General features: G+C 58.3%; 1 protein-coding gene across 7 annotated transcripts in view; it reads left to right on the top strand.

The window, feature by feature from the left end:
* CNTFR (ciliary neurotrophic factor receptor) overlaps positions 1-14411 on the top strand; it is a 37834-nt gene that overhangs the window by 11691 nt on the left and 11732 nt on the right. For 3 of the 7 annotated variants that reach the window (XM_052644637.1, XM_052644638.1, XM_052644643.1), the window contains exons 3-4: positions 8116-8200; positions 12826-13059. In XM_052644637.1, the coding sequence (XP_052500597.1) occupies positions 8116-8200; positions 12826-13059 (319 nt within the window). Of the gene's footprint in view, positions 1-7089; positions 7228-7639; positions 7930-8112; positions 8201-12825; positions 13060-14411 lie in introns of those variants that run through there. The other 4 variants (XM_052644641.1, XM_052644642.1, XM_052644639.1 and 1 more) reach the window with 4 other exon arrangements.

Raw genomic sequence — 14411 nt, 5'->3', positions numbered from 1 at the left:
GGCTGCCTGAATTCTTTTGTCACTTTCCCTAAGTCCCCGTCACCTGGCTTCCTGGGCTTTGCCTTGCTTGGTTTCCTTAGGCTCTGCCGCCCGGTGTTCCCTCCCAGGCCTGGTCCGTGGAGCCCAGGCAGGCTCTCTTTAGGATGGGGCATCAGGGCTCACACTACACCTGGAGCAGCAAGTGGCGAGGACGTCAACAGCACTGACGATTGTTCCCTGGTTGGGGCCTGGCCAGCGCAGCCTGGATTCCTTTCTGCCTGGACAGCGACACAGCGTCTTCTCTTGTGATGGGGGGCGGGGTTGCAGGGTCCAAGGACGCTTTAGGATTCTTGTCCTGGTGGTTTGTTAAGGCAGCGCTGGCTTGTCCAGGGCTGTCCCCATTTCTCTTCAGGTCGGACAGTGATGACAGGGCTTTGGCAGGGGCTGGGGCTTGAGGTCAAGGTCTCATCTCCTTCCCCTTCCCCCACTCCCTGCAGCCAGGCCTGACATTCAGGTGCCCTGTAGACAGCTGTAGGCACAGAGAGGTTTCCGAGAGGCCGGGCTCACACAGCAGGCAGCTAGGCTGTGAGCTGCTGCTGCTCTTCCTGGAGAAGTGGTGAGGAGGGGAGGCGGGAGGGCCCTGGGGAGCAGGCTGGCTTCTGGGGCTTGCTGGTTCCTGCTGCTACCAGTGCCACCATCTCTTCACCTGGGGGCTTCCTCACCGCTCCACTCTGCCCAGGATCTCTCCTCATTCCTGAATGCTGGTGAAGGCAGGGTGAGGAGAGAAAGGTGCCAAGTAGGGAATAGTGTTCTGTTTCCTTGATTTTTAGAAACTTTCCCTTTCTGTGTTAGGCCACCCTGAGCTTTATCTTCCCTTCCTCTGAGCACGGGCCTGGCAACCCAAGGTCCCAGCAGGGAGTGACTATTCTGGGTGTGTATGTGTGTGTTTCTCACTGCCGGGTGTAGAGGTGTTAGGGCTGAGGGTAATGGGGGTGGGGGCTGTGGAGTCTGAGTTTCTGGAGGTGCTACAGTATCTGTGTGCAAGGGTGACTGTTCTGAGTGTGTGCTGGTATCCATATGTGAGGCCAGAACTGTTTTGATTGAGCATGTGTGTGAGAGTCTGTGTGTGTGACTGTGACTGTGATTCTTGTGTGCGTGCACACCAGCGTGTGCAAGGATGTGGTAGTGGGTGTCCACGTGGGAGGCCGTGATGAGTGGCGGTAATGGGAGAATACAATGCCAGTGTCTGCGAGAGGGGTGCCTGGGTGTGTCTGTGAAGCTCTAGTGCATGGTGGAGATGGGGGGATTTGGGAGCTCTGCGATGGTAGTGAGAGCCTGAGTGTGCCTGTGTGTCTTGGGGTGAAGCGAGCGCCGGGTGTTGTGTGCCCCTGGATCGCCGGTGTCTGTGTGTGTGTGTGTGAGAGCGTGTGTGTGTGAGAGCATGTGTGTGTGAGAGCATGTGTGCGCACATACTCATGTCTGTGTTTACCCATCAGGAACAGATTGCTCTGGCTTCCCCACTGTGTGGAGGGGAGAAAGGGGGAGGAAGGATGGCTTGCTTTTGCCCAGCAGACCAGAAGCTTCCTCAGTAGTGTGTGCAGTGTGCGTGCGTGGAGGGGGGTTGAGGAGAACAGCACACGTGAAGACAGTTGAAGTTTCTGTTCCCCTCGCTCAACTCAGACTCTGTCTGAAAGACCATCTTTAGTTCTTTTTGTTACACATCGACGCTTCACACACACTGCCCACCCCTCCCTGTGTGTGTGTGTGTGTGTGTGTGTGTGTGTGTGTGTGTGCGCGCGCGCGCGCGCATGTGCATGCGCCCACATACAAACAACCTTGCAAGCGTCAACCTCTGTGTATGTATTCAAGGTTGTGTCTGTACCATCGTGGTGATGGGGCCCTGCGTGGGGGGTAGTGGGAGAGGCTGAGGCAAAGAAGTCTTTGTCCCAGCCCCCAGGCCTAGAGAGCAATTCTGTCCATCCTTCTGTCTCCACAGAGGGCTCTGCAGCCTCCTTCCTGCCTCATCTGCTGTGAGTCTGCTGCAAGCCCCCTCCCCTGTCAGCTGAGGGAAGTCTTGGTCAGCCCCGTTGACCTGCCCATCCCCCGCCTTCCATGGAGGCCTTCCAGCTGTCTATAACCTCCTGCAGCGTCTGTTCCTCCATGAGGAGCCGCCTGGCTCCCCCTAGACCTAACCTGACTGGTGTGTGGCCCTCTTCTGCATGGAGAGATCCTCCTGATTCTCCTAGAAGCCAGGAGGGACTCTGGACTGGGGCTAGGGGGAGGGGAGTTAGCGCTTGTGTCTCGGATGCTGTGAAGCTGTCCAGAGCCCATGTGCCCACGGGGAGGATATGAACTTCTCTGCCCCTTCCTGCTCCCCATTGGAGAGGCAGAGGGTTGGTTCAGATGACTTTTCAGGGAGCAAGCCTGGATCTTTCTAGAGGACTGCTCTTGTCCAGGCCTGCATACATGAGCATGGACAAGCCAGCACCCAGGTCACAGGCAGCACACAGGGCTCGAGTCGGGGCTCCACGTGTGGGCCTGGGTGGTGTGATTCGGATGGGTATCTCTGTTGGACACCTCCCAGTGGCCCAGCCAGGCCCGGCGTGGGAAGCATGCAACACGCCAGCACACATGTGCAGCAGGGCACGCACATGCTGATCTCAGGGTCCCCATGGTGCAAGAGGTTGGGGGGTGGGGGGTGTGAGCACTCAAGAGTCCAAGCCGCTGCCAAAATCCATTGGAATCTTGTCCCCCCCCCCCCAGGCCCCCATCTCCGGCTGTGGAGGTCACAATAGCAGGTGCGGATACCCCCCCCCCAATTCACTCACGTTGGGCCGCCTCCTTTTCCACAACCTCAGCCAGAGACTGGAGCTGGGGGACTGCTCCCCACCCGCCGCCTCCCTCCTGGCCCCCCTCCCACTGGTGCTCAGCTTCATCCTGCCCCACTTCTATAAGGGAGGAGTGGCTCTATGTTTGGGCAGTGTCCTTCCCCCAAAGCCCAGGGGGCTTGCCCCTGGAGTGTGTGGGGATGGGGTGGCATTGGAAGAAGAGATAAGGCTTGAACCCAGGTACAGCTTCTGGGTCCTGTGCCCCTTAGGGTGGGTGGGTGGGGGGCGCTGAGAGGAGGGCCGGGTCTGGATTCAAAGAGAAAGAAAGAGACCAGAGACTCAGAGACAGAGAGAGACGCCATGGGGAGTGGGAGCCTGCCCCATGGCCAGCCAGCCCCAGCCCTGGAGCTGGCCCCTGACCTGGGCCCGCCCCCTCCCCCATGGGGGGCCTGCCGGGCCAGCTGCCAGGGGCCAGGCCTCCCTCCTTGGCCTCCCCCCCACCCCCGGCCTCTGGACTCCTCCGGCCTCTGCCCCCGCCCTCACCGCCCACGCTGTCCAGGCTGCCTAGGCCTGGTGGGATCTGGGGGCCTTCTGGCCTCAGCCCCTCCTCCCGCTCCTGGAGTTTCCCGCCCACCCAGACTGTCTCTCCCAGGCTCCCCCTCAGCCAGCCGGGTCTGAGCCTCCCTGCCCACCATGCCCTTGTCCCTATCTCTGCGCCTGCTCTGTCTCTCGTTTTCTCTCTCCGTCCCCAAGAGTAGGTGCCTCTCTTCCTCCCTTCACCCTAATTCCTCTGCAGGTCTGAGGCCTGTAGAGTTTCCCAGGCCTTTGAATCAGTGGGTCCTTTTGTCTCGGGTTCTTGCCTCATTCCCAGGATGTGTCCCCTAGGGCCACTGCAGGGCAAGGAGAAGGGGATGAGGCCCCGAGAGAGTGCCTTTCCCCTTTCCTGGAGGATTCCAGAGTCCAGGTTTGCTGAAGGGGACTGGAAGCCATGGAGATATCCCCATGGCCCCCGTTGTAGGCCAGATGCTCTCCATCAGAGAAACACTCCTGACCTCTCCCCAGCCCCAGGCCAGGGAGGTGGGGTCCAGGCCAGTGACCTTCACTGGGTCTCAGTTTCTCAAAGGCACCATGTAGGCCCTCGCTGTTCATTCATTTTCCAGGCCAGACTGAGCCCACCTGACCCACACCAACCAACACCCAGAAGGCTAAACCTCTGAACACACTATTGCACATCAGCACACACTCAGTCAGAGCTGGGCTCCAGGCGGTGGTGCTCAGAACTCCCACCCTCACCCTGAATGTGGCAGGGATTCCTCAGGGTTGGGTTGATTAACTTAACCTGCCCTATTTCTGCAGGATGAATAGGGGCTTTCCCAAAATCACACTTCCCTTTCTCAGGTTTTGCCTTCGGCTGGGCAGGGGGTGAGGGTTGGGGCTCAGGGTACCTGGAAACTTGCTGCCACTGGCAAGAGGGGTCTTGGGCCCTGGATCCTAAGCCAGAAACTTGGTAGTTGAGATCCCTGATCCGGAGCCTGTCACTCTATCAGTGTCATGGCTGGAGACTGTCAGCCTCCATGGTGTCAACATTTCTGCAGGCTGGTGTTACTCTGTGTGACTGTCCATCTTACCGAGTCTGTCAGCCTCCCTGTATCACTGTGGATGTCACCGTCATTGTCAGCCTGAGTAACTGGCAGTCTCATTGCATCTTTGATACCAAGGTTACTGTCACTGTGACTATGTCAGTGTCAACAGGTGTCATCCCCCTGTTCGTTGGCATCATTGGATGTGACCGTGACTCAGTGCATCATTTTCACTGTAGTGACTGTCAGTACCCCTGTGGGCATTGTCGACTGCACACCTGTGTCATTTTTAGTGAATGTTGTTATTACCGTGTAGTGGTGTCCTTGTGTCGTCGTGGGACATGATGGTAAGTTGGGGGCCAGGATGGCCTCTTGATGAGTCACCTATGTGTATGCATGTGGCGACACTGGGCTTCTGCTCACAAGGGGTTTGGGCTGCTGGGCACTTGTTAGTGGGGTGCCTTCTGCTCTCTCCTCACTGCTGGGTCTGGGGCTGGAGGCCAGGCTGGCCCTCTGGAAGGGTCTATGGAGCCTGGGCCAGTTCGCCTAGCCCTCATCTGGGGCTTTACAGGATTTATGCTCTAGATCTATCCCAGAGCCGTGGGTGTGGACTTGGAAAATTCCTGGGAAAGATGCTCTTTGCCCTGGGATGGGTGACCTGAGGTGAGCTAGGGCAGGGCAGAGGTGTAGCCTGGATGTCTCTGGCCTCAGCTTCCCTACCTGGGAATGGGTCCAGGTGGGACTCGGAGGGAAGAGGGAAGTCAAAGTGGCCTGGGACTTCCTGGACCTGTAGGTGGGGTAGGGTTTCCCTCTACTCTTATCCCCTAGGGGCGAGGCTCTTGGCTTTATGGGCAGAAGCCCTGCAGCCCCCTGGAAGCCCTGCTTTTGTCTCAGATCCGCCAGTACGGCTGCACTGACAGCATCCTCCCCTTACACTGCCGGAGCTGTGGGCTTCGAGAGATGTTGTCAGTGGGCACAGAGACCCTGCTTGTGTCTCGTTTCTGTCGCTCTCTCCAGGTCGTGTCTCTCCCGCTGCCCTTGAATCTCTGCTAGTATCCTGTGCTCCCTGTGTCTTCCTGTGTCTCTTCTTCCATTTCTCCCTGTGTTGGTCTTTTCTTGTCCCTCAGGGTCTCAGCTCACAGCTTTCCCTCTCCGTTCCCCTCTCCCCGGGTGTCTCCCTTTTCTGGGTGCCCCCAGCCGTGCAGCATCTGCTTGGTACCCCATCCCCCTGTCTCTGCAGCGCTCTCAGCAGCGCCCGGCTCCCATGGCTGCAGCCTCTTTGGCCCAGGGCCCGGCCCTTACAGTAACTCATCGGGCTGATGGAGGCGACTTTGATGAAGAAGCCACCCCTCCCCCTGTGGGGACCCGCATGTGTGTGTGTGTGTTTGCTTGTATGCATTTCACTCATGCCAGGCCTTCTCACCCCCCACACCCCTCCCAGCTGGGACCAGGAAGGAGCTGGAAGAAGAGGACCACCCTGTCTCTCTACTCCCATCCTGCCATCTAACCTCTGTCCCCTCTGTCTGCCCATCTGCCTCCCAGGCCCTGGGTCCTCTCCCATGTGCTGGGCAGCAGGTTGGCCCTGAGGTGGAGTCTGTTGCTGGCTGTGAGGAGAAAAGTAGATGGTGGAGGTTTTAGGGGAGGGTCTGAGGGCTCCCTGCAAGGGTTGAAGGCGGAGGGAACCTGTGGGGGCTGGGGGGAACCAGGTGGGCTTCCAGCCTCTTATCTGTTTTTCTCACACCAGCTCTGAATTTAGAGCTGGATCATCCTGGGTTCCTTTCTTGGCCCCACCACTTGCTGACTGTGTCCTTGGCCATTGTCTTAACCTCCTAAGCCTGAGGAGTAGCTGGAGAGGGGGGAGTGGCTGAGGGTCAGGAGCCAGGCCAAGTGGTAGCAAAGGCCTCAGGAGTCGCAGATGTGGGAGGGGTTGCCGAGGCCAGTCGGGGCCTAGAGAGGCGAGCCGTCCCAGGGAGGGGCAGCCGGGGCTCCAGCGCTGTGGCTGGAGGAGCACCAGGTGCAGCGGGGAAGACTGGCCTGGAGAGGGGCAAGTGCAGCCGTGGGCAGGCAGCCGCCCTTCCCCAAAGGAGCCCCCAGAAGTCAGATTCTCTGCACTCCCCCACCCCCACCCCGCTCCAGGCTGACACCCACACTGCTCTAGCCCTCTCTGGCTGTTTCTCTGGCAGCGTTTCTGACGGTGTCTCTGGCAATGTGTCCGACTGTGTGTCTGAGTGTCCCTGGCAGTGTTCTGAGTGCTGTGGAGACTTCCTGACTGAGCATCTGGCTGCGTCTCTGGCCCTCTCTCCGGCTGTTTTTCTGGGTGTATGCCTGTTTGCGTCTGTCAGTTTCCCTGGTGTTTCTCTGCTTGTGCGTCAGGCAGTTTCTCTGGCAGGGTTTCTGACAGTGTCCCTGGCCTGTGTCGCTGATGGCTGCTTCTCTGACTGGGCTTCTTGCTCTTTCTCTGATACATCTGCCTGCATCTGGCTGAGTGTGGTACAATGTTTCTGGTGGGCCCTTTGACTGCGTGTTGGCTGTTCTCTGGCCGTGTCTCTGGCTGGTTATCTGGTTGATCTACCTGTTTCTCTGGCTTGTGCCCCACGCAGTCTCTCCAGCCTGTGTGTAGGCTCTTTCTGTGGGGCTCTGTCTCCTCTTGGGGGCAGAGTCTTTGCTGTGTGTCTGACTGTGCCTCTGGTAGGGGCCCCGGTTGAGTGTCTGGGAGTGGTCTGTCTCTGGATCTCTGCTTCTGTCTTGTTGACAGAACTTTGTCTCTCTTCAGGACTGGAATGAGAGAGATTTGGAACCTCTTGGGCAGGAGCTGGCCGTTTCCCTCTCCTTAGGTATAGGTGTGTGCTGGGGTGGAGCAGTGTGAGGGCAGCTGGACCCATCCTAGAAGCAGGACAACACATTGAGGGGCCACTGGGTCCATCCTGGCTTCTGGAAACACATCCTGACTGTGCAGTGTGTACCCACATGGGAGTGTGCAGACACTGACGTACATCTGCTGAACTGGGGCTCTCAGGCTCCTGGGCTGAAGGGTGATAGGCTGGGGTCCCTGACTGGGACATATATCTGAAAAGCCTTCATCCTTCTCATGATCACTGGTGTCCACTAAAGCAGAAACCACATCTGACCTGCTCACAATGTAGCACTGCCCTGATACCCTGCTGCTCTGAACATCCCAGAGCCCTGCTGGGCAAGGCTTACCTGGGGGTGAGGGGGTGCAGGTAGGGGTAACGTGGTAGGGCAGATCCAAGGGTCTCTCCCCAGGAGCATGGCAGGGGCCTTCCGTTCAAGGCAGTTTGGAGATGTATAGACTTCCAATCAAGTTAAAGCATTACCCTTTCAGTTTGCAGTGTTTATAGCTAATTAGCTAACCTCACCAGTAAAGTTATTTTTTTTCTAGAAAAATGGCCCTAGCATTACCAGTGTTCTATAACTCATCTGCGGTTGACTACATCCTGCAGCCAGCTTCCTTATCGAACAACAAACCGCTGTAGGTTGCCTTCTACCATCTCAGCAAACCTTTGCCTACAGATGCCAATAAGGTTATTTTCTGTTGCTTGAAGAGGGTCCTGAGCTCCATTAAGAAGGGCACTTGGGGTCAAGGTGCCCTGGCCCTAGGGCTGGGATTTCCCAGTCTTCCCTGAGAATGGGGCGGGGGGTGCTCCCCAGGCGGCCGCCGCCTGGGCTGATGCTGTCCCTTTCCCCGCCGCCCACTTTTTTCCCAGCAGATGGCTGCTCCTGTCCCATGGGCCTGCTGTGCCGTGCTCGCTGCCGCTGCTGCCGTGGTCTACGCCCAGAGACACAGTCCACAGGGTGAGTGCTGGGTGGGTGGGGGACGAGGGGCGCTCCCAGAGCTGAGCAGGACCCTCTCTGGCATAACTGTACACACCCACCCAAGAGCCACATACTGCCGTGTGCTGGCATTGTCACACATGAACATGAGTCATGTGACTCTGATACACGGGGTGACCCACTGACATTGTCCCATAAGCACAACCCCCCAGTCACTGCTGGGTGGTTTCATGCTGATGGCATCTCTGGCTGAAGATTGTCCGATCCTCTTCCCACTAGTGTGGATACAGGGTACAGGTGGCTTAGATGGTAAAGAATCTGCCTTCCATCCAGGAGACCCGGGTTTGATCCCCGGGTCAGGAAGAGCCCGTGGAGAAAGGCATGGAAACCCATTCCAATATTCTTACTTGGAGAATTCCAAGGATGAGAGGAGCCTGGTGGGCTACAGTTCACTGGGTCACAAAGAGTTGGATACAACTGAGGACCTACATTGTGGGCGGCTAACTTTTCTATGCTTAAATGCAGGTTAATGACATGATAGCAGAATTCTAGTAATTACCATATATTGATCTAGTTAAAATCAGCCTCTATAATGAAAAATCCTGAGCAAAAATGGATTTTTTCAGATTTCTATTTACCATTTACAATGACATTAATTGTGGGCTGATAAAGAAGAGGACCGGAGAAGGCAATGGCACCCCACTCCAGTACTCTTGCCTGGAAAATCCCATGGACAGATGAGCCTGGTAGGCTGCAGTCCATGGAGTCGCTAAGAATCGGACACGACTGAGCAACTTCACTTTCACTTTTTACTTTCATGCATTGGAGAAGGAAATGGCAACCCACTCCAGTATTCTTGCCTGGAGAATCCCAGGGACGGGGGAGCCTGGTGGGCTGCTGTCTATGGTGTCGCACAGAGTCGGACACGATTGAAGCGACTTAGCAGCAGCAGCAGCAGCAGGGGCAGGGCCTGGTGAAGTGGGGTCCCTTCAGGTTTATGGGGGGTGCCGTGGGAGGCACTGGGAGAGACAGTGGATAAGAAAGCCCCTCGCTTATCCTAGAAGGTATACTGGGACAGGGATGGTAGCCCCAGAACATGCTGAGGGGATGGGCAGGTGGGAGAAGGCTGGCCCACCAGTGAGCTGGGATGGCTGGAGGGGTGGGGGGGGTGCCCAGGCGGGGCCACTGATAGCCTCCCCGATTCCCCGACCACTTGTCCAGTGCAAGCTGTGTCTGCCTCACAGGGACACAAACACGCAGAGCAGAGACTGCATGGAGCTGCACCCCTGCTGGGAAGGGTGACCACATGACCCCTAGCCCATCTGCCTCTGAGGCAGCACTTCAGGTGGCCACATGAGCCCAAGTTCTGACCTCAAAACTCCTCGAATGAGGCTCCAAGTGTAGGGAGCTCCCCCCTCGGCTGTGTCCTGCCCCCACCTCAGCTGGCCCAGGTAGAAGCCGAGAAGGTGGGGCCCAGGCACATAGCAGGCCCGGATGACTGAGCTCCATGACCCTCAAGGCTGTGAGTTCAAAGAGTTTAGTAGGTCAAGGCTCCTGTGGCCTCTTCCTTGCGAACCCAATGCCGAGGCCCAAAGAGATCCTGGCCTACCTCATGGCTGCTCCCCAGTGGGTAGGGTCTGAAGGCACCACCAGGCCAGCCCATCGAGCCCCACCTGCAGTCGGCATGTGCCAGGGGCTCCTGTATTGACCCGACCAGCCCAGGCCTGCCGGTGGCCTCTCCCAGTGGCCTGGCCCCTGCCCTGTGTGGGGACGTAGGCTGCATCTTTGGGTGTGAGGCTGTCCTTGTGCACTGGACTGTGTTCTTGTGTGGGTGAGGCTGTGTCCCTGTTGGAGTGCGTTTCTCTGTGTGGTCATACCCTTGTGTGTGGCGTGGCCGGTATGAGACTGTGGCCTGTGAGCGGCTGTGCCCTCGCGGCTGAGACTTTCCGCCCTGCCTGACTGTTCCTCTTTGTGTCTGCTCTCTGTATGTTTGTGTCTCTGTGTGTGAGACCATGTGTCCATGTGTAACTGTGCCTCTCGCTGACAGTGCCATTCCTCTACACGTATGTCATCATCACGTTCCTGCCATGGGACAGTGTCCCAGTGTGGCCTTGACCTGTGGACGGTTGTCCCGTGTGTGCGTGCTCTTCTTACGGTGACGGTCCTCATCCTATGTGTGTGGTGATGTGAAGTTGCTTAGGACACCCTGGCCGGGGGACCGTTTCCGGCATGTGGTCCCCATGTGAGCCTGTGTGCACAGGTGTGAGGGAGCCGTCGGCTCTGTCCCTGTGCGCTCCCCGTGTCCATGACCTCATCCTGTCTCTGTCTCTTATCCTGGCTTCTAACAACCTTTTCACAGCTGATTCCTTCGGAGCATTTGTCACTGCGTCAGGGCCAAGAACCCCATCCTCCCCCTGTGGCTTGATTTAATTTCTGAAATGGACAGCACATCAGGAGGGGCACCCGTGGGGCGGGGGGTGGGGGGAGCTGTCCAGGGACAAAGGATTGAATCACTGCCATCTTTGGGGCTGTGGCGTGGCCGTGTGTGTTGCTGCTGTGGTGTCCCTGTGGCAGTCGTGGCGCCGTGACGGCCGCCTCATGTTTTCCCCTGCCTCTGCGCTGTGGCCTGTGGTGGTCGCCTGTCATTGCGTTGTCATGCTTCTACTCCTGCCCTGCCCTTCCATGGTTGGTTTGTCGTCGTTGTCAGATGGCGTGTTTCCGTTTCCTTTGTGAGGCAGACAGAGTTTCCCTGCTCTGTATTACCCCACTGCCATCACATCTGTTGTGCCGTCGGGTGGCTGTCCTTCTCTTGTGGCTGTTCCTGCCTGCCCCAATATTAGTGAGCCATGCTGGGGCCACATGAGTTCTGAGCCTCTGTTGGTCAGTGTCGGTGCAGAGCCCTTGGGACCCTAATGACCACGCCCCTCTCCCCCCACTCTTCCTGACCCCCCGACGGTCAGTTTTCAGCCTCCTCCTCAGGCAGCTGGATGCAGAATCTCTGCTGAGGGGCGGGGCGGTGTGCAGAGAGAGGGGCTTGGCCTGCTTCCTGGAAGCTCCAGGTTTTTGGAAGGGAGGCTGGAGAGGGGCTGGGGGCTAGGGCTGGTGGACTGGGGGCGGCCCTATGGCTTGAGCCCTGGACCCTGGGCCTCTGGTCAGAGGGAGGCCCCCAGTCAATCTCTTCTCTAGCCTCACAGCTGCGGCCTCCAAGGTCCCCCCCCCCAGCCGCCACCCTTCCGCCTGTTCATCCTCTGTTCGGCTGGTCCCAGGCCCCACGAACGAGTGGTCAGGGCTGGCGGGGTTTCCTGCTTCCCTCTCCTTTGACAGGGACAGAGAGGCTCAGAGAAGGGCAGAACAGGGCCCGGCAGACAGACAGGGATCCTGGCCTGGGGAGGGCCACAGAGGCAGCAACTGGGGACAGATGTTTCAGCCCAGAGAAAAGCAGGGCTGGGGAGAGGTGTGTGAGGGAGGGGAAGGGGGCCGCTGGCAGCATAGGGGGATCCCTACCTCCTGCGGCCCCCGGTGGTGTTAACAAGTCTAATTAAGAGGCCACTGGCCCAACTTAATTGGCTCGTTAACAGGAATTGCCTCTGAAAATCCCCCAACTCAGCGGGGTGGCTCTCTGGAGGGGAGACCGAGGGAGTGTTAACGAGGGATCCCACAGCCCCCCACCCCCCTTGCTCTGCCCCTCCCACCCTCACTACACAGAACTGCAGGTCTGGGGAAGCATCTATCCTTCCAGGCTGGGGGGCGGGATGACGAGGGCAGGCCTGTGTCTCCCCGTGCCCTGCTGCTCGGCCATGTCTGGAGGTCAGTGTCCAGGACTTTCTCTGTCTCACTGCCTCCTCACCTCGCTCTCCTCTCAACAGTTGCCCCCTCCGCCCTTCCACTCCAGTCTCCTGGGCTCTGTCCATCATGCCTGGGCGGCTGAGGCCAGGGCTGGGCTTTGCTGTGGGCTCTGACAGGCCCCTCCTGGGGGCAGGAGAGGCATGGTCAGAGCTCCCGCAGTCCCTGCGCTTCCCCACCTGCACCCGCCCCCCATGCAGTTCCTGCCTCACCACCATGTTGACAGCTGCCAGGAGCTCCCTAGGGCTCCTGTGCTTACTCTTCCTCCTTCTGCTGCCCTGGACCGCTGGGGGACAGGGCCTTGTCGGGGGTTCAGAGTTGTCGGGGAGAGGGAGAAAGGCAGGACACAAAAACAAGGATGGGGAGGATGAAGAGAAGGGAAGAGACAGAGGAAGGAGTTCAAGAGGGGCTCAGCTTGCCTGGCTAGCAGATGTCAGTGACTGGGGCTGGGCCTCTTGGTGGCGGGAGGCTGGGGTTTTGGGGGTCAGGAAAACTTTCAAAAGGACCTGGTGACTGGAGGTGACCTAGGTCTTCTGTCCCAGCAGTCTACACAAACTCTCTCTCTCATACACACACACAGCATCGCCCAGTCACACACACAGTCCTCGGACGCACACATCCAAGTTTGGAGACACTTACTTGTGCCCTTGCACGCCATGAATGAATTTTGCAGATCCCTTGTCTCCCCAAGACACTCGCGCCCTGAGCCTCAGGGCGCCTGCTCTCGCTACGCTATCATCTGGAAGTGCTGGGCCGGGCTGTGACCTGTGACTTCTGCCTTGTGCCCTCCCCACCCCCTACAGAGACTCCCCACGTGCAGTATGAGCGCCTGGGCTCAGACGTGACTCTGCCATGTGGGACCGCCAGCTGGGACGCGGCGGTGACGTGGCGGGTGAATGGCACAGACCTGGCCCCTGACCTGCTCAACGGCTCTCAGCTCGTGCTCCGGAGCCTGGAGCTGGGCCACGGCGGCCTCTACGCCTGCTTCCACCGCGACTCCTGGCACCTGCGCCACCAGGTGCTTCTCCATGTGGGCTGTAAGTGTGACTCCCAACCCCTTGTGTGACCCCCGACTTCACTCAGTGGGGGAGTCCGTGAGGCCCAGACCCTTGGCCCAGATCACATCCCCTTCCTGGTGGTGGTGGAGGTCCTGACTCCTGTCCTCTGACCTTGTCTAAGCCTACTGTTCCGACCTCTGAGCCCAGTGTCGCCCCCTGAGTGCAGACCCCTGGCATTTTGCACTGGTATCCACCCTCCACTGGAGGTCTTTGAGACCCAGAAATCCTGTCCCCTATGACAAGATGGGCTCAGGAGGGCTGGCAGGGCACTGCCCATGTGGGGCCTGGTGGGAGGAATCCTAGGTCACAGCTCCGAGCTGGGTTGGCCTTGTTCCAGTGCATGCTCTCCCAGGGGCTGGCTGTGAGGGCCTTGGGGGAGAAAATGGTATATCTGGTGATGCTGGGAGAGGTGTGGACAGTCTAGGAGGCCCCGGGGAAGAAGGAAGGCTTCCTGGAATGGGAGGCACGTGGAGACTTGGGGAATTTGGAAGATACATTGAAAAAGTTCTTTCTGGCTGAGAGCTGAATGTGATCATAGTCCTCAGAGGCTGAAAGGGCCTGGGAAGGCCACTTGGGTTGGTGTAAATGGCAGAAGGGAGCTGAAGGAGGGGAGGGACATGATCAGGGTCATGTTGTTAAAAGATCTTTCTCACTATGCTGCAGGGCTGGCAGGTGGGTGGGCAAAGCAAGGGGCAGGAAGGAGGCTGTTGCCGGGATGCAAGAGAGTGGAGGAAGACCTGGGACTAGAACATGGGGTTGGGAAGCTGAGAAGAATGATTTTGCCTCCAGGAGTCGCTGATGGATCAGAGGTAGGGAGAGTGGGAGAGTGGACAGTGGGAAGAGTCAAGACAGCTGGTAGGACTGATTGCTGCAACGGAGACAAGGTGCAGGGGTCAGCTGGAGGAGGAGGCAGTGTGTTCTGTTCATGTGGTGTCTCAGTTTGGCTTTCCCTGGAATCAGAACCCAAGATGACAGCTCACAGGCAAGTAGTTTATTTGGCAGGTGACAGAAACATCATTAGGGCATGGGAGAAATGATAGAGAAAAGGAAGTGATGTTAGCCAATACAGAGGGAGTTACTTAGCCATTGCTTCTGGGTGGCTGGAGCCCACGCTGCTGGGGGAGCTCTAGGAGCTGAGAAGGCAGGGCAAGTGCCTTGGAGTTCTCCTGCCTGAGGGCTGAGGAGCCCGGATGCTTACACACTGAGGAGTGGGGGCGGGGGCGGGGAGGCTTTCATTCCCCAGCACTTTTGGCCTGATGCCCCGGCAGGCAATGCAGGTTTTGGTGGCCAAAGAAAGCTCTTAGGCAAATAACTGCAGAGGCGGTCAGCGG

The sequence above is a fragment of the Budorcas taxicolor genome, chromosome 8 (assembly GCF_023091745.1).
Source record: "Budorcas taxicolor isolate Tak-1 chromosome 8, Takin1.1, whole genome shotgun sequence".
Lineage (NCBI taxonomy): Eukaryota > Metazoa > Chordata > Mammalia > Artiodactyla > Bovidae > Budorcas > Budorcas taxicolor.
Note: the sequence above shows the minus strand (reverse complement) of the source record. Positions and strands in the feature narration are given on the sequence as shown.